A 23,597-nucleotide genomic window follows, 5' to 3' on the forward strand; every position below is an offset into this window, starting at 1 on the left:
AAGTGTGCAGGCAACCCGCAACCCAATGTCAGGCGAGGCAGGTGCAGGCGAACCAGATTGCCGTGGGTGCGTCCCAACCAGTGTTCCCAGCCCCGTTCTGAACTCTTTCCTCAGGTTGTCTCTCGCACTCTGCATACCTTAGTAGAGACTTGCCTAGGCTCAGTGCACCCAGCTCGCCTCCATGCAGCCTCGAAGCATCCTGTCGCGGAGGGAAGGAGAGGTGCAGCTAAACTTCCCAGGTGCTCCAGTTCGCCCTGCACCTTCCCCCGTGCCGGTTCTGCTAGACTCCATTTTAGGGACCCACTGCGGATGCCGCGTCAGCCGACCTTGACCTGCAGGCGCTGGGGAGTCTGATTGGTTGCCTGTCGGGGGAACACTACCCGGGCCGCTGCCCCCAAAGCTTGCCAGAGGTCCCAGCGTGGCTGTCATCCAGTGCCACATTTCTTGTTGTCATGTTCCGCTTTGGGGAAGCCGTTGGGTGCATCGCCAAAGTCTCATAATTAAGCTTGTCTCAAAGTGACATCCAAGAGGGAAGTAGTACGTGTGCCCGTACGTGTAGCGTCATCGACGTCATCTCTGTCGAGAGTCACGGAAGTCACATGCATTTTTCGGCGCCTATCAGTGATGCTTGGATATGTGGTATTGCAACTACAATTTTGTCCGTTTGCTAATATGAACAAATACCATACAAGACCGGGCCATAGAGTAAGCCTCGGAATACACAAAGAATGTTGAGAAACATGCTGTGCAAATCCTGTTCTCAAGTCCAAAGAAGAGAACAGCTAGCCAGTAAAGAAGAACAATGACACTGCTATGCCCAAAACAGACCCAAACGCCTTTCCACTTCATGTAGTCTTATCATCGTCTTCCCCAGAGAATGGTAATGTAGCTCAACCCAGAGATGTATGCAAGAGGGTTCCTGGAACTTTGTGATGTGAAAGGAATGAAGACAAAAGAAAAAAGACAATAGCAGAGACGGAATGCCAACTCCAAAATGTGAGTGAAAACTAATGCAACACTTCAATAGCCGTCGACACTGAATTACTCAACTTCCATCAACTTCCAATGCCAAACGACATACCGCGGATGGAAGTGAGGAAACTCGACAGCCTCTCCACACGTCTGCTCCGTCTCAAACTTTACCTCGCGATGCTCCTCACACCTGAAAGCGGCATCAAACATACCCACATCCGACGGGTCCTGAGGGTGATTCGGAAGAGAGGTATCGTCGGCATGCATCAGCTCCACGACAACGCTGGTTCGGGCCATCAACTTATCAAACACATCCTCGGCGTGCGAAAAGGCAAAGTGCGTCGTCGGCTTCCCCCACAGAACCCTGAACCAGAGAGAATGGCGTCCGTGGTGCCCGACCGCGTGCTGGACAATGTCGTAGAGCTCTCCCATCCGCACACCGTTGAACGGCGTATGAATACCGGGACTAGACGGCGAGGGCTGGATCAGAGAACTCGCGACTTGCTGCTCTTCCAGCGCGAGACTGCAGACGTCGAAGCGCATGTATCCCAGAGACGGCGGCGGGGGTTGCGAGATGAGCATGCGGCGCCAACTTGCGCCGCGGCGCGTGAACCGCCGCCGGGTCTCGTCTTGAGATCGCGCTGCTTCTTCGTCGAGCTCGGGTGGTTTGACTTGGCTCCAACCGCCCCAATACTCTTGTACCGTCTGGATCGGGTTCGGGGTCTTGGACCAGGGTAGCTCGTAAAACGAGTTCGCCCGACGCTGGCAGGAGTACGTTGGCCCAAAGTCGAAGAAGCATTTATCAAACTTCTCTGCTAGGAGAGGGTTGATGAGGCTGGCACCCCTTGTGTGGGTTGGCATGACACTCTGACTCGGTATGCTCGGGAAAACGCCGTCCTCGAGACCGTGGATCACTGCCCGCGAGACATCCATAGAGACTGGCTTGAAGAACAGAGCCTGCTGGACGGCCGGCGATCCGTCTATGAAGGCCTTCCACGTCTTGCTCACCCGCGACGCTGAGACCAGGAGCGTTCTCATATCGACTTGCACTAATATGTATTCCAGGAGCTCCGGGATGGCGAGGACCGTCTCCACGGCGCGCAGGGGCTGGCTTCCTGACATGGTGCTTCCTTTTCTTCCTTCTCACAGACTCGGGGTGAATCGGCGAGGAAACCAAGACGCTGAACCCGTATGATGTAGGTGAGGAGAACGCGCTTGGCTTCTGCCGGGTCGCGCGGGGTTGACACGCTCTCGAGCCTCCCCTCGTCGCCGCGGGTAAGAAGAACCGTGTAAATCAATTGGGGATGATGACTAAGCTTTTTGGACTAAAGATGGTGATGCATGTGACCTCTTTGTTCGAGTAGGTTGACGACTAGCGTGGCTAGGCGTACCACTTAGATGGGAACCATTCATTGTTCTTGAAGAAGTCGGGAGTTCCGGATCTTGCGTTACTATGATTGTTAGCGAGGGGTACAAGCGGTACAAGCGGAACCCCAAAATTCCACTCCAAAATCCAAATTGGACGAATAGTTCGCATGTCAAACTTTGAAAGTGTCCGAGACTCGTTGAATAGGTACCGAAACTCTGGATAATTCATGAAGATGTGACAAGGTTGAGTCTGTAGCATAATCTAAAAACACGATGAAGAGTGGCTTCCGACATGCTGCGGTAGTCGGACCACACTCAGGAGTTTATCTTCTGAAGAATGACGTTGTATATGGGTATAGAGGCACAGCCAACATTAATGCAACGGTCGAAAGAGCGGGCGAAGGGATGAAGATGAAACTTCTTAGTTTGAGGGATCTAAATGGTGGCTTTGAAAGATGGTAGTAGATGTTTACTTCCCCGTAAGAAGAGACACTTTTGCAGCAAAAGTCATCTCCTTCCGAGGACTGCGTTGGCTGTCACCTATTATGAATAGTCTTTTCTGTTGGAAACTATACGGAATAATACGGTCGTTCCATCTGAAATCCGTCAGAGTCCATCTTAAGCCAAGCATCATCAATTCCTCCTGGCTTGACTGCTGCTCCATCCTTTATGTAATCGATGCGTTACTAATGGCCTTGAGTGTACTGCAGCTCTTCCTCAGGTTCTCAATGCTTAAAACCATTGATCTCAAGTTGAATGAGGTGCTATGCTCTGGTTCTCCCAGGATTTCGCGTCCGTACTGCTTCTTTCCTTCTCTGAAGACTTTTTCAATTAAACCTGATCGCCATTCGTAATGACGTTCTGGTGGACTCTCAAAGCATCTTCAAGAAAACAGGCCAAGCCACACAACCCTTGAATAATCCCCTTTGGACCAGTAGCCTCTTCCTTCCGAGGTCCATATTTTCGACCTCTCTTCCCAGCTGTGCTCCATGTCGAATTGGTCCATGTCGGTCCATTGAAGTCGCGCCGTTGACATCCTGGAAGGTGAGTCCAACGAGATTGTCGAGCAGAGATTGTACTGCTCCAAGCGTTCCTGGTCCCAAAACACGTACGCTGTTTCTCTGAAGCCTTCACACTCGGGATTCATGACAGTACGAGGAGCAATGCAGTCCAGACTTTTTCGTGGTCCTTCATCAGCGTCAATGTCCTCCATATTGGTTCCCTTCAGCGACGTGTTCAGCTTGGTATCATGATGAGACTCGCCGTTCTCAATGTGATATATTGAGAGTTCCTGAAGCAGACTGGGTGGGATGATGTCGATTCCAGGTTGTAGAAGACGGCATTTCGCGGCATATGGCGCTGTTTCGATCTTGCGGAGGTATTGGATGCCTTGACAAAGCTACATGCGACGTCAGAAAGATGTAAGAGGGAGCGTAAAAAAAAGAGTCTCCAAAATTGCTAGCTAAGGAACTTACCCATTTCTGCAACATGATGTCGCCTCTGTCGCAGGGACCGTAGTCGGCTTTATAGACACCCATGACGATGTCGTGAGCCAACACCTCCTTTGCAGCTGTGATCAACCGCTGGCCCAGATACTCTACCGCGGCTCCCAGCTGCTCGATTTCCCATGGTGCAAGGTAAGCAAGCATGCGGCGGCTTGCGTGCATCTGGTCATCTAGATCGAAGGCAATTTCTTTACCTCCCACTTCGATTTCTCGGGTGCTTTGCTTCATATGGACGCTCCTTTTGTTCTCTTCGCCGAATCCGAAATCAGTCAAGAGTCCATAATAGAGTTCTATTCGATAAAAGCATCGGCAAAAGCGGAGCCACTCCTTGGGAGAGAGGAGCAGATGGTTCGATGACGACTTCGTGGACGGGATGTCTCTCAAGGTGGTGGTGGTCCAGGCCTTTGCAGCAAAATCGGACGCAAAATCGACAATGAGGTCGTAGGTTCTTCCCATTACCATCAGTTGCGGGAGCGAGAACTTTTGGAAATGGCTTGTCAATGCATCCACATCTTCGTGCGCGAAGCCGAAAACTTTGTGAGTAGATTCTGACATGACAACCCTTCGTGCGTCCGTCAACGCGATCGCATGCGGTAACAGTTGCTTGGGTATCTGGTTCCGAATAATTCTCTTGGCGAGACTGGGACGCTGGGTATAGGCGTCGTGAAACAATCGACAGGAGAGTAGTGAAGCTTTGAGATAGCGCACATTGTCAAGCTGGCTCAGGATCTCCGTGATAACTTCACACGGCAAGTGGGTGATTTTCATGCCAGGCATAGTGTGAGCCCGAGAAATCTCGCATGTGGTTTGGCTGTTGTGAAAGGACGGTTGATGAAGGCGGCAAAGTTCAGGCGTCTAAGAGAGTGGAGCTAAATGGGCAAATGTTATTTCTTGGCGGAAGGAATAAATGAGGAAGTGTTTGGCTTTCAGCTTGGGAAGGAGTAATGGGCCAAGGGCAAGAATTACCAAGAGGCGTATGGGTGAACACATGCAAGTAGTGGATGTTGATTAGGCAGGAACCTAGCATTATGAAGGTGAGGTTAAGACATACAGACGCATGGAGGGAAAGATGCATCGGGTGGTGTTTTGTTATGTAATCAAGGCCATTGGTACGTAGCTTCTCGACACCGAAGAAGGCATTCGCAGAGCCCTCGCTGGGAATATTGGTCGGGTCTTGGCCAGATGACGGAGCCATAATAAGAGGCAGATATGTAAAGAAGCCCTCCCGTCGCCTCCAGATGGTATACCCATGCCGAAAAGGGCAGAAAGCCGACAATAATACCACCAAAAGTCGAGAGAAAACAACTTACTAAGCTTTAATCTATTTTGTTCCTAGATACCTTAGGGTGGGTAAGGTGAGGTAGGTTGGAAACTTTGTCCCAGCAAACTGGATCACCTGGGTCCCGGGTATAGGGCGGCTGAAGATAAGCTCTTTCAGCTTGATGTCTGGGGTCTAGGAGGAGTTCTGGTTTAGAAATTCGGCATACCAGTAGTAGGATGGAGAAGTCAATACTTTTCAGCAAGGGCCGAGTTCCAGAAGACACGCGCGCGCTACTGAATCCCATTTGCGTCACCTATTCTAGCATTTGCTTCGTATGGGTAAGTAAAGTCGTCAGCCGACTGAGGTGCTTTTCCGACTTCACTCAGCTCCACCTTCAGCAGCTCTCGGAGATTGTGGTCAAGTGAGAGAAGCAAAGGAAGAGAACGTGTCATTTGGGTCAGGGCATCCAACGCTGGGGCCGAGACCCGCATCCGGCCCGGCTCCGGTCTCCGCGGGTATGCGGACCGACCCAGGGAGTGGACCCCCACGGTTTATCGGGTGTCCTGCAGGTTACGTGATCCACATCTCAATCATGCTACTTCCCATTCATCCCGAGGCCCCATTCTTTTTCTCGCTTCCTGGGTGTCGTGAACTTCCCCCTGAGCTTAAAATGCAGACCGGACGAACGACTAAATCTAAGCATTTCAAAAGCGTGGCTTTTTGACGCTTCCAACCACGACTCGAATCCTTCCACAAGACCTGCATCGGTTTTAAGCTTTTCGAACGGCTACCAACCCCCTGGGTCGTCGACAGACTTTTGCGTAGCACGAGGAAAATCTCAGTCGCGTCTAGATTACGCGCCTTTCTTGCACCACTAGCAAAATCGACGTAGCTTCTACCAGTGTCGGCGACAAGCTGCAGAACTAAGCATTGGTACAATGAGCCACAAGCATCAAACCCTCCGCTTTGCGAGCGACGCAACCGCGGGCGATGGTATATGGGGCTACCCAACGAGCAAGGCAAAGTAAGCGAGGCTCCAGGAAGCGAGCCTTCGAGATCACATGCTGACGCAGCACCTCACCAGCTTCTGCGAAGAAGACTACATTTTCACGCGTTACATTGCAGAGTTCATCAACTGCTTGTCTAATGCTTCCTACAGTGAGTGCCAGTCCTATCAGACGCATCCATGCGCTCGCCAAGCTCACCCTTCAACAGTCTACCTCGCTCTGAAGTACCCCAGGGCCAACACCAAGGTCGCGGTCCCCTGGTACCGGACCCTCGACACTCAATCCATCGGCCTCCTCGCCGTCGGCATCTTCTCCGGAGTCTTTCACGGCACCATGCACCAGGAGACGCAGCTCCTCGACGACCTCTCCATGCTGGTCCTCGCCGGCTCGCTCGTCCAACCCCTGTACGCATTTCGCCAGTCGCGTGCCGTGGGGGCCGCAATCAGCACCATCCTCTGGCTCGGCATCGTCACCATGGCCGTCATCTACGTCCGCTCGGGCGACATTGCCATTCACGTCATGACCTTTACCGCGCTGCTGACCTTTGTCTGGCCGCGGACGCTGTTCATCGTTTACTGGACCGGACGCTACTCGAAGGAGCAGCAAAAATGGCTAATGAAGCAATTTTGGAAGGCCGTTGTCATTCTTATTGTGGGATTTACGTTGTGGCATATCGACTTGGAGTACTGCGCGGAGCTGAGAGCTGCGAGGAAGAGTCTCGGACTGCCTGCCGCGTGGCTGTTGGAGTTCCATGGATGGTGGCATATCTTCACCGCTCTGGGCGCGAGCTGGTACATGAGGTTGATTCGGGAGGTGACCTCGGATGAACAGACCACCATCGGAAAGAAGGCACAGTAAAGCGATGCGCCCCAAGTCCCCTGCTCAAATTGTTTAGACAGAAGCATCAATCAATCATTGTGCGAAAGGGCCCGGACCATACTGATGTCCGAAAGCCTTCTCAAAGAAGCCTGGGAAGCCGGTAAAATGAACATAGACATCTTCATATAGAAGCCCTTTATTCGCTGGGGTTGGACTCTTCTCAAGTCAAATCAAATCAAATTCTTCCGCCAAAACATGACCGCTACAGGATGTAAATTGCCTAGCTCTTGCATTCCTCACTGAAAACGCATTGAAAGCCGTCCTCTGCGCAACAGAAGTTGGGAGGCTTGCACACTCCCTTGTTTCCTTGGGCGTCATCGCAGGCCACTTGTGAAAAGCACCACGTCAGCAGCCGCGATGCTTAACTGCATTCAGCAGACCGGGAGTCAACTTACTTGTAAGAGAGAGAAGTCCCGCCAGAACGAGAATCGCGAATTGTTTGAAATGCATCATGGCTGGTGGAGAGACTGTTTTATAGAATTGGAAAACTGTATTTGAAGAATCGTTGTGAGATTTGAGTGGCGAAATTTTTAAGAAGAGCGAGTCTTAGACTTTATACTACTCACAATAACCATGAGCAAAAGGGTTCAAGCCGAGATTTCCGAAATCATGGGCTTGTCGGTATTGCCAGGGCGATTCGACGTAGACCTAGTCCGTCGCAACACGAATTGCCTGGATGGCAGTTCGTCCAGGTGGTGGAGCTCAGTTTCAAGACGGAAGCGAGCGGTGTCTAGCGCGTAACAATAGTACTCCCGGTTTAGCTCAGTAATCAGTGGCAAATCCATATCGATCGTCCATATAGGGACTGGGTTCTGCACTCTCTAAGCCTGATGTACCAAGCGGCTGGGTGCATTCAGCTGGCGAATATGGGTGCCGAAGATGTCATGCGGTATCAAAAGGTCCAGGGTTCCTGACTCGTTTGTCCAAACTGTGAGACGGTGATGGTCATCTCCAGGCCACCACAACACCATCGCTTTACGATTGTCGTGCTATCAGGCTTTACGACATATTTTTTGGTTGGCATTTGTTCTCCCGCTTCTTTATGACCGTTATCTGAACACTACGTTACCTGAACCACATGGAGACCATCGTGGCGACACCACAATCTGACAATAGGGTTTGGCTTTGCGTCCGATTGATGCAACTTTTCTGCTGATGAAGATAAAACTATTAAAGACACAGCTATTGAGTTTCAATTCTTGTTACATTATAGGATCAATGTAGAACTATAGAAGATCTCAAACGACTGCAAGAAACCGTCGGCAGTAAACTCTATTCTATTCTCAGATGCAATCGAGCCCATGGGAAACCAGCAAACGCCAGGATGAACCATATACGGACGGCCAATGTGGGATATGATCTCAGAGGAACCGGCGCTACTGATGTATTGGTATGGTGCATAGAAGGAAGTATGCATAGTTCAGCTGAGAATAATCATTATTGTCGTTATACAATGTAAATGTAGCGTGCCAAAAGCATGGCACTCAAGATGGTTACCCTGCATTTTGTTCTTCTTTCTAGAGCACATCTCACCCAAATGCGGTGACGTATCTATTGCTATCGATAAGCAGGCTGAATGTCCTCTTTCGAGGACAAACAACGCGACTTACTTTTATCATCACAGGGTGGCTTTGCATCATATTTAGGCTCGCAGCGTTTGTCTGTATTGTGGCTGAAAGCGTTTTATCTACCAATCTACGGGAAGTCTCTGTCTTCTAACTCCTGTATTCCTCGTGAGATGCCTGTCTATTCGATCCGAAAACTCCAAGACTCAAAGAAAGGGATCCCGTAGCCCTGGGTTACTAGAAGTGTTGTGCCATGACAGTTTGATATTGCCTGAGCAATCCCGCCACTCGTCACGGCCAGTCTGACTTCGTTCAAGTATCACGGGTGCCCCAGGCCTCGGTGCTCAAGGTCAGCCAAGCATAGACATCGAGGATGGGGTGGGCATTGTCGAGCAGGAAGCAGGCCCAGATGTGGCGAGAGGCCCAAGGGAAGCGGCGAGCGAAGGCGTTGTAGGTCCAGAACCAGCCCCAGATGTAGTAGCCAGCAACGAAGTAACTGTGGGAGAAAGAATTAGTGATATTTTGGTACATTTCAGCCAAAAAAAAAAAAAATAGGACTTACGCGATGGGCGACTGGTTGAAGAGGCACTTCATGAAGGCGATGATGTGGACCCAGGCGATGACGGGGCGAAGAAGACGCTCGACCATTTTGCGAGCCATGTAAGGGTGCTTCCTATTTCATCGTCAGTCTCTTGAGCTTGGCCACAAAGAGGACCAAGAAAGGGAATTTTGAATAAAAAGAACTTACTTCTTGAACGTGGCAATGCCAGGCTGGTAGATCACGGTGGTGAGGAACGACTGAATGGCGTTGCGCTGCCAGCGGATCATCTGATACAGCAGGTCAGAGTCTTGCATGACGAGAGTAGTGATCTCAGCCTCGGGGGCATTCTGGACGGCAATATCCCAGCCCTTAGTAAGGAGCCAGCGGGTGAGGAAGACATCATCGCCAGTGTTCATGACCTGGCCGCACCACTTGTCGTTGGTGATGGCCTCCATGAAGCGAGGGTCCATGACAATGTCGGTGCGGACCATCATGGTGCGACCAACCATGCACCAGCATCCGCCATCAGCAGCGGAGCGGACGGCCTGGATATTGTTCTGGTTGTCCAGGGAGCGGAGGGAGGCAACCTCCCAGGGAGTGATGACGGCTGGGTTGCGGCGTTCGGCGCTGATGTTGGCACTGTGCAAGTCAGGAAAGTGTCAATATAGAAAATGGAAGAAGGACCCGTTTGTGTGAAGGAAAAGAGCGAAAGGAAAAAAAGGATTGTTCACGTACCTCTGCTTGCCAGTGACGCCACCAATCTTGGGGATCTCAAAACCAGCCAAGAGGTAGGGAAGGACCAGAGTGCCCCAGAAGGCATCATCATCAACAAGAGCAACGACCTTGCCCTTGGCCTGCTTGATGCCGACGACCATCTGGTAACGCTTGCTGGCGTACTCAGCTATCTCGACACTGATACGATCATCGCCGTCATTTTTGACGGGCTTGACGAGGTCAAGAACGCGCTGTAAGTCGCGCTCAATAGTGACGATGATGATCTCCTTGGGCTTGTTCGCAAGCCAGAGACGAAGGCAATCGGTGAAGGTGTCGGGGGTGTTGATGGTGGCGACAATGATGCTGACATCGGTGCTCTTGTAGGTGGGCTCCTCAGGAAGAGGGATAGGCTTGGCCTTCTTCATGAGGTACTTAGTGAGAGCCTCATCGTAGGCAAACCAGGCCCTATGAAATAATTCATTAGGTTATTGATCACTTATTTATGTGCACCAGAAAAAAAGGACTTACCAGAGGGCACCAAGAACGTAGTCAGACATTCTGGATATCTTGACTGCTGGTGGATGAAGTGTTGGGATTGACTGCTGGGGTTTGTGTGGTAGGACGGGGTTTGTGAAGGGGAGGATTGCTTTGTCGAGAGGGAAGGGGTGATTGTTTGTAGGAGGAAGAGAATTTGACTAGAGGACTGGGAGAAACGGTTCAAATTGGGAAAAAGAACGCCTTTGAGGGGAAGGTGTCTGTGAATATTCAACAGGTTGACTACCTAGGTGAATAGAATGGGTGCGCAGTGAATGAGATCTGGAGGTGAGGTTCAGATTCTTGTCCCTGTTGGGGAAGGAGCCGATTTTCACTTTCGGAAGGAACGATGAAGACCAGCCAAGAAAGAAGCTGGACCAAGGCTCCCAAACTTTTGATTGGCAACTCTGGTAAGATGACCTCTGAGGGCGTGCAGTCGTCTGAATTTGTTTGACCTGCGTCGGTTGGCTGATCACTGGACGATCCTAGTAGTAAATCAGTGAGAAAAATACTGCTCAAATATCTGCCACTCTGTCAAGAAGATTGAGTGGTAAGATCTGGAGTTTGGGACTGGCTTGATATTAGCTACAGCATTACGTTGTATAGTATTTTTATATAATCACGCCAACCTGTTATGTTTTTGAAGCGAGTCCTCACTAATACAAACGTAAAGCGAACAAAAAAACTGTTTCCTTTGGTAGTCTGTCACAGTCACAGCCTACTTCAAGTCCTAGAAAGAAATTCCCCCAGCACATAGGGCTGTTCAGGAATGCCCAAGGACTGCGTATGAACCTTGTTAACGATGAAAGAAACAATCTTTCATTCATTCAATACGTTCTTATTGTCTTTTATCTGCCTCTGTGGTAAAATCTGCTCCAGCACCCTGTAAACATTAGAGTAAAGTGCTTTCGGAGACTGTGCCCTCAATTATCTCTCCTCCAAGCATCCCACACCCGAAAAGCCCCAGCCACGAGCGCCGCCTGCTCTTCCCTGGCTATTTCCCTCTGACGGTGACGAACCCTCCTCCACTTCCATATAACAGCGACTGCAACGGGGATGAGGAAGACTCCAAACGCCTTCAGGTTGTTCTCGTTCATCTCGTGATGGCGCCCAGGAAACTCCGCCTCCTGCAGTCCAAAGACCCCGCTGGCCCATTTGCAAACGCTCTTCTCTCTGAGATTCTGCGGGATCGCGAAAATCTCGAATTCCTCCGCAGGGTACACCGGGAGCAGGATCTGCATGAGCTGAATGAGAACTATGAGTTCGGCGAAGGCGATCATGGCGACCTCATCGGGAATGAGGATAACGGCGTCCGAGATCTTAGCCCCGAGGCCGTACAGTGTGATTGTGAGGTCGAGGGCTAGTAGACCCATGACTAAGCATTCCCAGGTCTTCATAGTATGATTGAGAGCTTGGGTGAGATTTGCCATGGCGATTTCCTGTTGTTCCGAGGTGCAGATACCATTCCACGCATCTCGAAGCGCGTCTTGGAAGAAATTTCCTCCCATCTTGACTGTTGCGACAGTTGTCACTCCCTGGTGGCAGATCTCTTTGCTCCCGGGAATTCAATTTGGATGATGACAGCTATGCCGACAAGTAAGCTGAATGTCTTCGTATGTTTGAGATTTGGACACAAACTCAATGGCAGGTTGGTGACTAAAAATGGCCATTATGTGAAATAAGGAAGAAAATCAAATTCACCTTGGTGAGATTGCTACTAACCTGTTTTGAGTGTGCCTCAAGGGCAGGAGGACGAATGCATATATTTCCAAAGACAAAACGCGCAACCCTTCACTTAAACCAATTAGCACGTCTTGAAATCCCGCGTACTCGATTGCAACATTATGCCGAGTGGAACGCCTTGTCGATTATTCACGTGACTAGCTGAAGGCGAATACACGCCTTTGACGTATATAGACAGGTACTGGCCATGGAGTGTGGCAAGGTTATCACCTGGGTATCATATCAAAAATAGACAGAAGGAATCTGACGCGTGTTAGGAGAGACTCAATTCGCATTGAAGGAAGGACTGCTGTCCTGCTCGAAATACACCCAGACGTTTGTTTCTCTTCATGCTCTACGGAGATTACGGTTTGGTAGATATCTGCTACGCCGATTTTCTTCGCGACCTTTTGGAAAATTATGTCTTGCACAATATCTTCTCGCATCTTGAACAGGTGAATTTTCGTTTGTCTTTCGTCTGATCCCATAGCCATGCTTCAGACACAGATGATGGGCTTCAGCATGACTTGGCCTCAATCATTCTCTGCCTGTTCCAACTGGGCCTTCTTAGTGCTAAAGTCTTCCACCATGGTGATCTGAGCGCCCAAGCCAGTCGAAATATACTTGTCGAAGCTACGAGTCCTGACACGAGCCTGGAACATCTCATCGAGTTCTTCCAGCGAACGGTTCTTCGTTTCTGGGACGAAGAAAAAGACCCATAAGACTGCGAGCACCGAGAAGCCACCGTAGATGAAGGTGACGGCGCCGCCAAGCTGTGCTTGAACGTAGGGATTGACAAAGTTGATCGGCACAGAGGTCACAAAGCTGCCCATAGATGCGAGAAACAGCGTCTTCTCTCGGAGTTGGCCGGTTCCGATTTCTCCAGCGACGACCCAGCAGCCAGGGCCCCAAGTGAAACCGTAAATCTTGAAAAGAATTGGTTAACATCAGCCTCCTGAGGCTTCGAGGAATAGTGAGGGACATACCATATACCACAATATGAGAAGCGCCGCCGAGCTATTGGCAACGGCACTGGAGTAATTCCCCGCAGACCCAGTTGCTGTCGCTGCGCCAGTGCCGATCATTGTACCAGCCAGGCCCACGGCGCCCAGAGACAAGGAACGTCGACGACCAATCTTATCGAACGTGAGGAACGTGATGATGTGGACGGCGAAGCTGCACCCGGTCACCATGAGATTTGTTCGAAGGGGGTCTGGGAAGCCGAGTTGCTGCATGAAAGTGACGATAAAGTTTTGGATAAAAGAGACGCCTTGGGCCTGCTGGAGGATCTGGACACCCATCGCGATGATGGTTCGACGGAGGTTGGTTCCCTTGAAGCAGTCTTTGAGGGAGGTCGCCTTGTGTAATTCGCGCTGTTCCTCTACTTGGGCTTTGAGAAGCTGTACTTCCTGCGGAATGGTTTCTGGGCGATTTGAGAGCCTTGTGAGAACCTTTTCTGCCTCGTCGTATCTCCCACGGTAAATGAGATAGCGTGGAGACTCTGGGAGAAATGGGTACATGGTTGCGTATCCGACGGGGACGAACAACTGGCAAACAATTACAATTCTATTCCAGATGTAAGCAATACTTCAGGTCTATAGGTTTGTGGAGCACCTTACAAATACTGCCATTGATCAGTCCTGGTTCTGGAAAGGTATACCGCAACGGCAGACAAGAAGACTCCCAGCGAGAGGAAGAAGCTGTAGAGTGCAAGAAAGGCGCCTGTGTATCACATCAGCTTGAAGTAAAGCAAGCAATGTCCTCCTAACATTACCTCTGATCCGTGGCGGAGCGCATTCTGAGAGATACATGGGGGTCACGTTGGAAGATAGCCCCATGCCCGCGTATACCAAGATTCTCCCCACAACCAGTTGCCAGAACGAGGTGACCGCAGAAGACTCAAGCACAACACCAGTTCCCACCAGAGCCGAGATGACGAAAAACGACTTCTTCCGCCCAAGCCTGGAAGTGACGAGAGGAGCCATGATGCAGCCGATAATAATACCAGCGGAGCCTGTACCTGTACCGACCGATGTCTTTTCTGCTGGGATTGCGTATCGCCCGAGCTCATCGTCGTAGACGCCATAGTTTTGTTGAAACTGGGATAGACCCAGCGCGCCTCCCCACCAGCCGTTGTCGAAGCCGAAACCCATGGCGCCGAGGTTGGCGACGCAGCCGATTAAGACCAGGCGCCAGTTGAGATCCTGGTATAGGGGATCATCTTTGATTCTTGCAAACATCTCACCTAATAGATGTGGAGATTTGAAATCTTCTACACGAGCGCTACTAACAGTAAGAACTTCTCAACGGCTTTTCATGACTTATAAATACCCGGTCTAACCTCGTCTTGTAGACGCGGGGAGCCTTGGGGGAGAAATTCCCCTCTCCCCCCTTCGTTTCCCCAGAGTCTTCCCGCGTGGGACGATGTAGCGATACCTGGGGGAAATCATGACAAAGGCCACAAAGCTACAAGAAATGAAAGGGGCAAGAATAAGCACTTTTCTGCCGCGACCGGACGTACATCTGGCAGGGAAGTTGGAACTCGGCTGACGTTCTGCTCGTCTGTGCGGGGCAGAAACTCCTTGCGGAGATCTCTCCGCAACGACGTTTCGAGTAAGCTTAATACGACGATCTTGAAAGATGACTGGTGGCCAACTTTGCTGCATCGCTTTTCAAAAGGGGCAAAGGGTGGCTCGCACTTCCTTCTTTGCAAACGATCTTCAAAGAGAACCAATGATATTGTCGGCGGAACAAACACAACACGCATATAAGCGACCAATATGGTATTCGGCGGAAAGCAAATGGAATAGGTGGTGGAAGTGTCGTTTCCAGCCCTCGGCCTCTCGTATCACGGCGTCAGTCACTTGTAAGAGAGTTCTTTGGCTATTGATGCAGCTGCACAGCACCAGGATTTTTGTTACTAAGATGTACATGGGCAATGGCCGTCTACAACCAGAATTCGAGAACAAATTACTGCCAAAAAAAAAGAAAGAAAACACGCTACGTCCACACATCACCGTTCACCACTGCTACTGTTCACTTCTGGCAGAGAGTGCGAGGGGCGTTGCCAGAAAGGTTCCACGTGATGTTCACGCCGCAGGGGTCCTCAAGAACGGTGGTGTCGTCGACCTCGGCGGTGATGCTGATGTCCTTGGTGTTGGGGAACTCGGTGCGGGCAGAGATGCGGACCTGGCCGCCGCCCTTGACTTTGCCGCCCTTGATGGTGACGTCGTAGCAGTTCTCAATTAGGATGGCGTTATTGACGTTGTCGGCGAGGTCGATGGAGTCAATCACAGCACCGCCCGACTCCGAGACGCAGAACACGCCGCGGCCGCCGCGGCGGGAGAAGACGTTTTTGACGAAGATGTTTGGGGTGTAGCTGCCGTCGGGGAGCTGGCCGTTGTTGTTGGCGAAACGGAGGGTTGCGTAGCCGGTGGTGGCACCAACATCAGTGCCGGAGACGAAGCCGACTTGTGCATTTGTGGTCTTTTGGAGCAGCAGTCCACACTGGCCGCAGTTTTTGGCGATGACCTGGTCGATGGTCAGGCCGTCAATGTTCCAGGTCTCGATGGCGTGGCTGCCGGCGCCGGTGACGGTGACGGTGCCCATCTTGACATTGGTATTGGCGGCCTGGTCGCGGTCAAATCGGATGCCGATGCTTTCGGTGCCGCTGAGATCCATGTTGATAGTGCCGAGGGTGAGGTCCTTTGTGCCGAAGCAGCGCAGAGCAAAGTACGGGTTTCCGGTCATGGTGAGGTAGGGGATCGTGACGCCCGAGGCGTCTGTCACCTCGATGGCGCCGCGAGGCGCTCGGAGGGCGGCGTTGATGGTTCCGCAGCCTTCAAAGGTCTTGCCGCTCTGAATGGCGATGGTTCCGGCGCCGATGGAGCCGGAGGCAATGATAGAGACGCGCTGGCCGCTGCTGATGGAGTCGACGGCGGCTTGGATGGCGGCGAGGTAGTCGGAGCCGTTGTAGACCTGGCTGGATCCCTTGGTCGCTACGAAGGCGCTTCCGGAGCCGGTGACCTTTGCGTCGGGTGTGCCTAAGCCGCATTCTGCGGCGGCCGAGGAGGCGAGTGTGAGCACCGCCGTGAGGATGGAGGACTTGACCATGATAATATGTAGGCTACACGAATGATGATAGAGAATGATGACAAAGTAGAATCTGTGATTATCCAAGCCCTTTTGTCTTGCAACGACTCGACGCGGCGAGTTGTTCTGTTCATATCTATATGACCCCTAGCGACTCAACCAGGTGGAGACGGCGATGCGCCAGATGCGCGCCACTCCGGTAGATGGTCCCAAGAGGCAAGCATGTTCGTTGGAAGACGAAATTGAGCCCGCCCCCAGTAAAGCATCCTCCGCATTCATCTACCGCGAGCTTGGAGGCGGCTCGGCATGGGTCTGGAGTGGCTGCGGGTAGGCCAGGGTTTCACAACGGCCTGGAGAGACTGGGTAATAGAGTCGCCAGGTCGGTCGAAAGCTACACGAATGGCCTCCTCAAGAAGCAAAATTGAGGAGCGGATCCCTTGCTCTAAGATAACAGCCCGTCCTGATCCATGGTCTTGAAACTTCGGTGCCTTGGCTCGCACGTCGAGTCTTGGCACGATACTGTCTTTGCTTGTCGTCGTTCGTGAGATGAATGAGGTTATTGCTCGCGAACCGGCCGAAAGAAACAATTGACGGGTATATTCCGTGCAAAAGAAACTCTCCATCTCGGGCCGAGAGACGAAGATGCTACTGAATCCTCTTCGTCTTCTCTCTTTTGATTCTTGAAGTTTGTATTTTTAGCGTCGACTCAATGCTTGGCAGAGCCTAAACTCAAGTCCAGACATGCGGCATTATCATTATCCAAAGAAATGATAAGCCTTAGATGTACAAACTATATGCGGGCGCAAGGGGAAGCGTCTCATATTGACAATATTTTTAACTTCAGGCCTCAGCCACTTCCTGCTGCAAGCTCGACTGTCCCACTGAGCGGGAAACGTCATCCGAAGTTGTTGCTTGGAGCCGCTCTAAGAAGACCTGCGATGACAAGGCCTGGACCTATTGGGCAGCGGAAACGGGGATTTCGAGACGGATTCTTCGGCTCGCACTTTAATGCTCCGGTAGGAAGCAATTAAAAGTCGCATGGTCTTCTGAGCAGATTGGTAGACTTTATTTAGTGGGCGTATGCACGGTCCTGTTTCCCCCACCTTTGTGACTGATGAATTCGTGCCTTTGCCGGTATTCTGCAGACTGTCATGAAAACTTCACTACGGATAAGCTCATGGACTATGCAGAGCTTTATCTGGATACTACACGTCATTGTGTGTCTACCGATGGCCCTGGCGTTTGTTCAACCGGCTGCGTTCGTTCCTTCTTAGTGGGAAGCAAAATGTGGAGAGAGCTAGCTGGTCCTGACAAGAAAAGGTTGAATTAGCCCGCCTTGGCACACTACAACCCGTGACCGCTGCAGGGAACTCAAAGTCACCGCTCAAATTGTCTGCGCAATGCCTTCCCCCAGTGCCGAGCGACGTTGAGATTGGTTTCAAAGTGAAGTAACAAGTCTAGCCCGAACCCGTTCTAGTGAGAATTACAGGCAAGTTTTTCTGATATTCCCGGACCACCAGCTGACCTTGGACATTCGGTGTTCGGCGAAAACGAGCCCGATCTCAAACCCGAAAAGAAAAAGAGTTTCTTAAATCACGAAGAAACTGCAATGAAAAGTTTTGTTTCCTAAAAGGGGGATTGATCGGCCAGCGGGCTCCGCGTTTTCAATGCTCGATGACAAAAGACTGCTAAAGTGAAAGAAATGAAAAAGGCATTCATCATCGTACTTGTGAACTTTCATCTACTAGCCAGCCGTCTATTCCGGAGCAGGAAGACTGACACCTCTGAGTGCCACATCAGACGAACCATTATTTCCCCAGCTGGGCCCACCGAGTCCCGGATTCATCAAGTTTATTGAGGACATTCACTGTAACATGTAAAGTCTACTTATTCCTCATTCATCGCGTTACCATCGCCAATTATATTATGGCTTCAAACTCCGTTCTTCAAGAGCACTCTCTTCATCACCTGGTTCACCTATGACATGCTAGAGTTATCCCCTTCTGCAAGTCCTAGGCTAGAAGGCAACTCCGGTAACCGCGACACATGATTGAATTAGCTGGGCTCGGCGCGCCCGCTCCAGCGCCGGACGTTACCCCTTATCTGCAGGGCAAAAATATCTGGCCGAGAGGGCTGGCCCACGGTATCGACGATACTACTGGCCACGTAACTCTCGTCAAAGTCCAATTCGCCGGTAGCAACATGCATCTCACAAAGGCCGCAGCGTCATGTCTACCAACACCAAAGCTTTCAGCTACTGCGAAATCGAGAGATATCTCGACACTACCAGAAGATGATGAGCTTGTGGGGGTGCCGTGACATTTCGGCCACTCCAAAACAGCTAGCTAAGGCCATCCCGGGCAACGGGTTCCTTACGCAAGTCACGCTAGCCAAACTTTATGAGAACTTTATGAGACTTCAGAATTACACCCCTGCCGCATAAGCAGTGTGTTTCTGTACATGGCCATGCACTCTATTTATAGTGAGGCTTTAAGTTCGTGACCAGTGTCAAAGTTTCTTAAAGTCCATGACACCTACGATACCATTTTCAAAGTCTACATTCGCTCGTCTTTGTTCTATGGACCAAAGACAATCAGGTTGTGACATCCGTGAAATCCTTCTTTGTGGGAATTAGTCGACAGCGGAATTCATTCCCGGTATCTCAGGGACTCCAATTTGAGATTCAGAGTCTATACCCGAGAAGGTTCGTCGGCCGAGTGTAATTTATTAGATACCTTTGACTGCTTTCTGACTTTGGACGTATGTTTATGATCATCAGGCGAAGAAGCTGCCCCGTATATGAGTTCTGTGTCTGCTGATGGGCATTGCAACTCTGAAGTTGTATTCTCGCAATTTCATCCATTTTGGTCGTGTGTTGACAACATGCAACGAACAACATGTGACTTGCTCGGTTGGTAGCCTGGGCTACGCCCTTCAAGATTGTTTAATTTATCGAGCATAGGAAATAGGAGATTACGCGATGCACAAGACGCATGCGACCTATACGCGGCACTCAGCTACTGCTGGACCAGGGAACAGCAGCCAAAGACCACCCGGTCTTCCCTCGCACGTGAGTGGCCATCTCGATGGATTGATTACAATCGGTGATCCATATAACATATGACGCTGACCGAGACACTAGAAGCTTATTTGAATAGATTTTGCCTCCCTATCAACCATAATACAGGATGCAACTTCAGTCGCTAGCCAAGTTGGCATCGGCTATCTTTGGGTTGACGCGCTTTGCATCGTCCAGGACTCTGCCGAGATTGACCTGGCAATGCAGGAATTTTGTACAAGCGTGGAAGTCATGGGTCCGCGAGTACCAAAACAACCTAGCCAGAGTTCTTCCCAAGCACGGCACGGCAGTGGTGAAATAAACAAGGTGACTTGGAAAGGTCCCGTAGCGTTGAACGGGGCACGCTTCCTTGCTTTACCTGAAGCTGGACAGCTATGCGACAGGTGATAGGGCCGCTATGACAAAGGCGAGGTTTGAGTGCAGCACCAGTATGGACTGGTACTGGAGCAATTTGGGAGGGAAGTATACAAACGCATTGGCTATATTGTGTATAGGAAATGGCCCAGGTCACTCTAAGTTGCATTCTGCTGCTCACAGACGAGACTGGCACTAGAATTAAGCACCTGACTCCCTGACTTGCTGCGAGCACCTATGATTGGTGTTGGCATTCATGGTGCGTGGGGCAAAGCATACATCAAGCCAAAGAGCGGCAAGCGACTTGAAAACATTTAAAGCAAGCTCAATCGTCCAATCTGTTGTACATTAATTCCATGACATAGAGTTGGACTACTTGTTACATTGCTCAAGTGCCATTCACCAGAGCATTGCGAAACCCGGATAAAGGCATACAGGCGTGGCCGAACGCAATTTGCTTTTGGCTCCAGAGGCAGCCGGTTCTTAACACTGGTCAGCAAAGACGTTGTCAAAAACACAGTTGAAGCAAATATCTCCCAATCTAGCACCACAAATGGATCTGTCCACTTGTAAGGTACCTTACTGGTAGTCAAATCAATAACGAGGTGGTTATTCTTTCCTGTTTCATCTGTGGAGCGGCAGGGCGTTACCGAGATTGGGTACCATGTCGGCGCTGACATTGGCCGACCAAACACAGAGGGCGGGCTCTGTGCTCCAGCTCCAGCTCCAGCTCCTCCCGCTCTGTGCTCTGCTGGTATGAACAACGTGGTCCCAAATTATTAATGGACCACACCGCAACTTCAAACACCCAGCTAGAGAGGCCCCCCAAACCCAGCCCAACCGCAAGCTAAAGCCTTCCAACTCACACGAGATTCTCAGCCTCAATGCGCGCCATCCATAACGCCTGCCGCCATTCCACTTGCATACATTGTACTCCGAGGTGACATTGAAATTACACCCATAATGCCCTCCCTCCTCGCCACGGCCATCCAGTCTTCGTTACTCAAGGGCACCGCAAACTTCACCGCGCAGATCGTCAACCAGCACAGACAGGCCGGCGGCAGCGCCGGGGCCCCGCTCGACGTCCGCCGCGTGCTCGAGTTCGCGACCTTTGGCTTCATACAGGGCCACATCAACTACTGGTGGCAGCACTTCCTCGAAGACCAGTTCCCCAACTGGGGCTCGTTGTCGGCCCGCGGCCGGCGGGGAAGAAAGGCGTCTATCGTCGAGCCCAAAATCGAGAAGCCCGAGAGACCCGAGAGCACCGCCGCGCCCAAGAACTACTTCAATGTCGCCCGCAAGGTCCTCGTCGACCAGACCGTCGGCCTCTTCATGATGAACTCGGCCTTTCTCCTCATCACGTCGGCCCTGCGCTTCGGCTTCTCCCCGGTCGTCTACCAGATCTGGCGCGAGAGGATTTTCGACCTGATCAAGGCCGCCTGGAAGATTTGGCCGCTGGTGGCTGTGCTCAATTTCGCCCTCGTGCCCGTGGGATATCGGGCGCTGGTGGGCATGTGTGTTGGATTTCTATGGAACATGTTTCTCACCTTCTTTCTTTTGTAACGTGCATGCCGATAGGCCTTCTTCATTTTATCTTCTCTTTGTACACACCAAGGGTTGCATCAAAAAGCATGGAGTTTCTCATCGGGTTCGGAATGCTTGATCCATGTATCCTTATTCTTGCCTGCCACCAGGAGTAATTCTCGTCATAATTCATCGGCTGCTCACAATTCATCATGGACGACATCCTTAACCGCCTTTTCGGCTGAAGACTTGTCATCCCCTGCCTTGGGACCGAGTATGGTGAAGACAACCCGACGATAGGAAATCAGCGTGCCGTCAGAGACCTCGAGGATGAGATGCAGGTGCTTGTCTTCATTGGGGTGGCGATTTCTGCCTGGGGCGCGGAGGACCTCCTTTGAAGGCATGGTAACCGTGATGATGGGGGCGTTGGTATCACTCAGTTCGAGTCTGCCAACGTCTCTTCCCGGATTATTGTTGTTTGACGATGGCTCCAGGTACTGCCACCACTTGTACGTCAACTCGTCCCCGTCCGGATCGCAAGACTCTCCCGCATCGAGCCCGATGACGTCCTCTTCCTTGACAATCATCTTGACAACCTTGCGGGACATGTCTCCGTTCAATACGATAACTGGGGCATGCTGAGCATCATCGAATTCAGAAGTGGCGGACCACTTGATGCGGGCAGCAAAGTCATTCTGAAACGCCTCCCGCCATCTCCACACGGTAGCCTGCGAACTCATGATTGTCCTTCCTGAAGCCCCCCTCAGGACGTCCACCGTGTCTGCGAAATGACCCTCACCGTAGGTGACGGGACCATAGCGGCCACCCCAAGATCCCCATTCCGGATGCTCGGGGTCGGAAAGCCCGTTGGGGATCAGGTAGAGGAGCGAAGGTGTATCGCCCTCGATGATGAAATCGGCATCAGGATACTTTGCCCCCAGCGGTCCGACGCTTTGGATGTTCTGCCTGATCCAATCTGGCGATATAACCTCCTGGCTCGAGAAGCTCGGAAAGTTGTAGTACTGCTCGCCCGAGATACCGCCCCACGCGGCAACGGCATACCGGTTAAAGTGGTGGACACTGGCAATATAAAAGAGTTGCGGCCAGTGTCGACGGATCCACGAGCCGGCGTTATCCTGGTCGGAAATGGCGTAGACGCGGAGCTTCTCGACAAAGGTTTCAATCTCGGACCGCACTCTCGTCGCGTTGACGTGCCACAACGCCTGCGCCAGCACCGACGCCCCGCCCCATACCGGGATCCAGAGCGGCTCGTCCGAGGCGTCGACTGCCTTTACTAGCCTGTTTGAGCCCTCGCTGTCCTTTCCTTCGCCGACGCCATCCATGCCGTAGACCGGCAGGCCGGAGGCAATCAGACCCTTGAGATGGGTGACGTTAGGCCAGCCGGGAGCATGTTTCTGTAGATTGGGCAGTGCCTCCCCGTAAGCGTCGACAATATCGTGCATTTGATCAGGGCGGGTAGTGTCATTTAGCCAGACGCTCGTCGTCGCCACCAGACCCTCGATATGAAGCTCATTGGCGTAGACGAGAAGCCTGACGAGGGATTGTGCATCGTCGGGCTCGTTGGCGATGTCGCTCAAGAGGAAGACGCGGGGCTTTTCAGGAGTCGAAGGTGTGCATTGTGATGCGAGGGATGGTACGATGCAAGAAAAGAGCAAGACGGCTTTGGCAAGGGGCGGTGAACAGTGCATTGCAGAACGTTCACAGCACGAAAAAAGCTAGATTGGAGTAATTACTACGTTCAGAATCTGGTGATCAAGCTCTAGGACGCTACGTGTGTGAGGGGAAGAATTTGTGGTGGTGTTTCGCGACTCCGAAGCTGGCGACGCTACAGATTGCCTTGTTGGGAATGCGCAATTATGGGTCAATGGTCACCGCCATCGGAAGCATTGCGTCAGTCAAGACTGCATATCTTTCGGACTTCTCTCCGTATGAGCTGAACCTCAGCACCATCGTCGGACGACTGAGGGTGACCTTGACGTCAGGGAAACGAGTGCAATCTGCATGCAAAAAGTGATTTGTCACAGCGTGATATCTACCACGATTCTGCCATGATTAACTGCGTTCCCAGTGAGCTGTACCGCGCCGTACACAAATGTATATAGACGGTAAATACATGACACCCAACGCTAGAAAGGGCTTCTTTTAGCTAAATAAAGCCAAATTCTATGAGCATAAACTTTCACTTGATCGGAAGCCTTGTAACCTTGAAACTTTTCGATTTCAAGCTGAGTAAACAATTAGTTCTCTCACTATAGAGAGATTCCACCGTGAAAATGTGCCAGTTCAAAACATCTTTATAAGGTAATTGACTATAAACTCTTGAGGATACAGAGTTACAAATGGAGGCTCTCACACTCTAGATCACTGGCTACAAGTTTAGATCCATCACATAGATCCATACTTTGAGCAAACGTCACGACTGCCTAATTGTTTCACGAGAGTATCGAATATCGACGGAG

General features: G+C 51.3%; 10 protein-coding genes across 10 annotated transcripts; 2 read left to right on the plus strand and 8 right to left on the minus strand.

The window, feature by feature from the left end:
* Positions 1-1,041: 1,041 nt before the first annotated feature.
* CORC01_00986 (F-box domain-containing protein) lies at positions 1,042-2,094 on the minus strand (the record flags this gene model as incomplete). The annotated part of the gene is made up of 1 exon (XM_022612642.1): positions 1,042-2,094. One exon carries the CDS (start codon positions 2,092-2,094, stop codon positions 1,042-1,044), a length of 1,053 nt encoding a protein of 350 aa, XP_022480803.1.
* A 1,129-nt stretch (positions 2,095-3,223) lies between these two features.
* On the minus strand, positions 3,224-4,622 carry CORC01_00987 (uncharacterized protein; the record flags this gene model as incomplete). The annotated part of the gene is made up of 2 exons (XM_022612643.1): positions 3,224-3,739; positions 3,816-4,622. 2 exons carry the CDS (start codon positions 4,620-4,622, stop codon positions 3,224-3,226), a joined length of 1,323 nt encoding a protein of 440 aa, XP_022480804.1.
* Positions 4,623-6,044: 1,422 nt separating this feature from the next.
* On the plus strand, positions 6,045-6,971 carry CORC01_00988 (alkaline phytoceramidase; the record flags this gene model as incomplete). Its single annotated transcript, XM_022612644.1, has 3 exons — positions 6,045-6,130; positions 6,191-6,264; positions 6,322-6,971. The coding sequence occupies 3 exons, from the start codon at positions 6,045-6,047 to the stop codon at positions 6,969-6,971; spliced, it is 810 nt and encodes a 269-aa protein (XP_022480805.1).
* A 186-nt stretch (positions 6,972-7,157) lies between these two features.
* On the minus strand, positions 7,158-7,310 carry CORC01_00989 (uncharacterized protein; the record flags this gene model as incomplete). Its single annotated transcript, XM_022612645.1, has 1 exon — positions 7,158-7,310. One exon carries the CDS (start codon positions 7,308-7,310, stop codon positions 7,158-7,160), a length of 153 nt encoding a protein of 50 aa, XP_022480806.1.
* A 1,559-nt stretch (positions 7,311-8,869) lies between these two features.
* On the minus strand, positions 8,870-10,369 carry CORC01_00990 (glycosyltransferase family 2; the record flags this gene model as incomplete). Its single annotated transcript, XM_022612646.1, has 5 exons — positions 8,870-9,053; positions 9,120-9,230; positions 9,306-9,737; positions 9,834-10,277; positions 10,341-10,369. 5 exons carry the CDS (start codon positions 10,367-10,369, stop codon positions 8,870-8,872), a joined length of 1,200 nt encoding a protein of 399 aa, XP_022480807.1.
* A 900-nt stretch (positions 10,370-11,269) lies between these two features.
* Positions 11,270-11,854, minus strand: CORC01_00991 (uncharacterized protein; the record flags this gene model as incomplete). Its single annotated transcript, XM_022612647.1, has 1 exon — positions 11,270-11,854. One exon carries the CDS (start codon positions 11,852-11,854, stop codon positions 11,270-11,272), a length of 585 nt encoding a protein of 194 aa, XP_022480808.1.
* Positions 11,855-12,601: 747 nt separating this feature from the next.
* Positions 12,602-14,308, minus strand: CORC01_00992 (uncharacterized protein; the record flags this gene model as incomplete). The annotated part of the gene is made up of 4 exons (XM_022612648.1): positions 12,602-12,994; positions 13,055-13,634; positions 13,688-13,790; positions 13,843-14,308. 4 exons carry the CDS (start codon positions 14,306-14,308, stop codon positions 12,602-12,604), a joined length of 1,542 nt encoding a protein of 513 aa, XP_022480809.1.
* Positions 14,309-15,104: 796 nt separating this feature from the next.
* Positions 15,105-16,181, minus strand: CORC01_00993 (parallel beta-helix repeat protein; the record flags this gene model as incomplete). Its single annotated transcript, XM_022612649.1, has 1 exon — positions 15,105-16,181. The coding sequence occupies one exon, from the start codon at positions 16,179-16,181 to the stop codon at positions 15,105-15,107; it is 1,077 nt and encodes a 358-aa protein (XP_022480810.1).
* Positions 16,182-20,556: 4,375 nt separating this feature from the next.
* Positions 20,557-21,156, plus strand: CORC01_00994 (Mpv17/PMP22 family protein; the record flags this gene model as incomplete). The annotated part of the gene is made up of 1 exon (XM_022612650.1): positions 20,557-21,156. One exon carries the CDS (start codon positions 20,557-20,559, stop codon positions 21,154-21,156), a length of 600 nt encoding a protein of 199 aa, XP_022480811.1.
* A 161-nt stretch (positions 21,157-21,317) lies between these two features.
* CORC01_00995 (uncharacterized protein) lies at positions 21,318-22,826 on the minus strand (the record flags this gene model as incomplete). Its single annotated transcript, XM_022612651.1, has 1 exon — positions 21,318-22,826. The coding sequence occupies one exon, from the start codon at positions 22,824-22,826 to the stop codon at positions 21,318-21,320; it is 1,509 nt and encodes a 502-aa protein (XP_022480812.1).
* Between the last annotated feature and the right edge of the window lie 771 nt (positions 22,827-23,597).

This window comes from Colletotrichum orchidophilum (assembly GCF_001831195.1).
Source record: "Colletotrichum orchidophilum strain IMI 309357 chromosome Unknown Scaffold_5.1, whole genome shotgun sequence".
Classification (NCBI taxonomy): domain Eukaryota; kingdom Fungi; phylum Ascomycota; class Sordariomycetes; order Glomerellales; family Glomerellaceae; genus Colletotrichum; species Colletotrichum orchidophilum.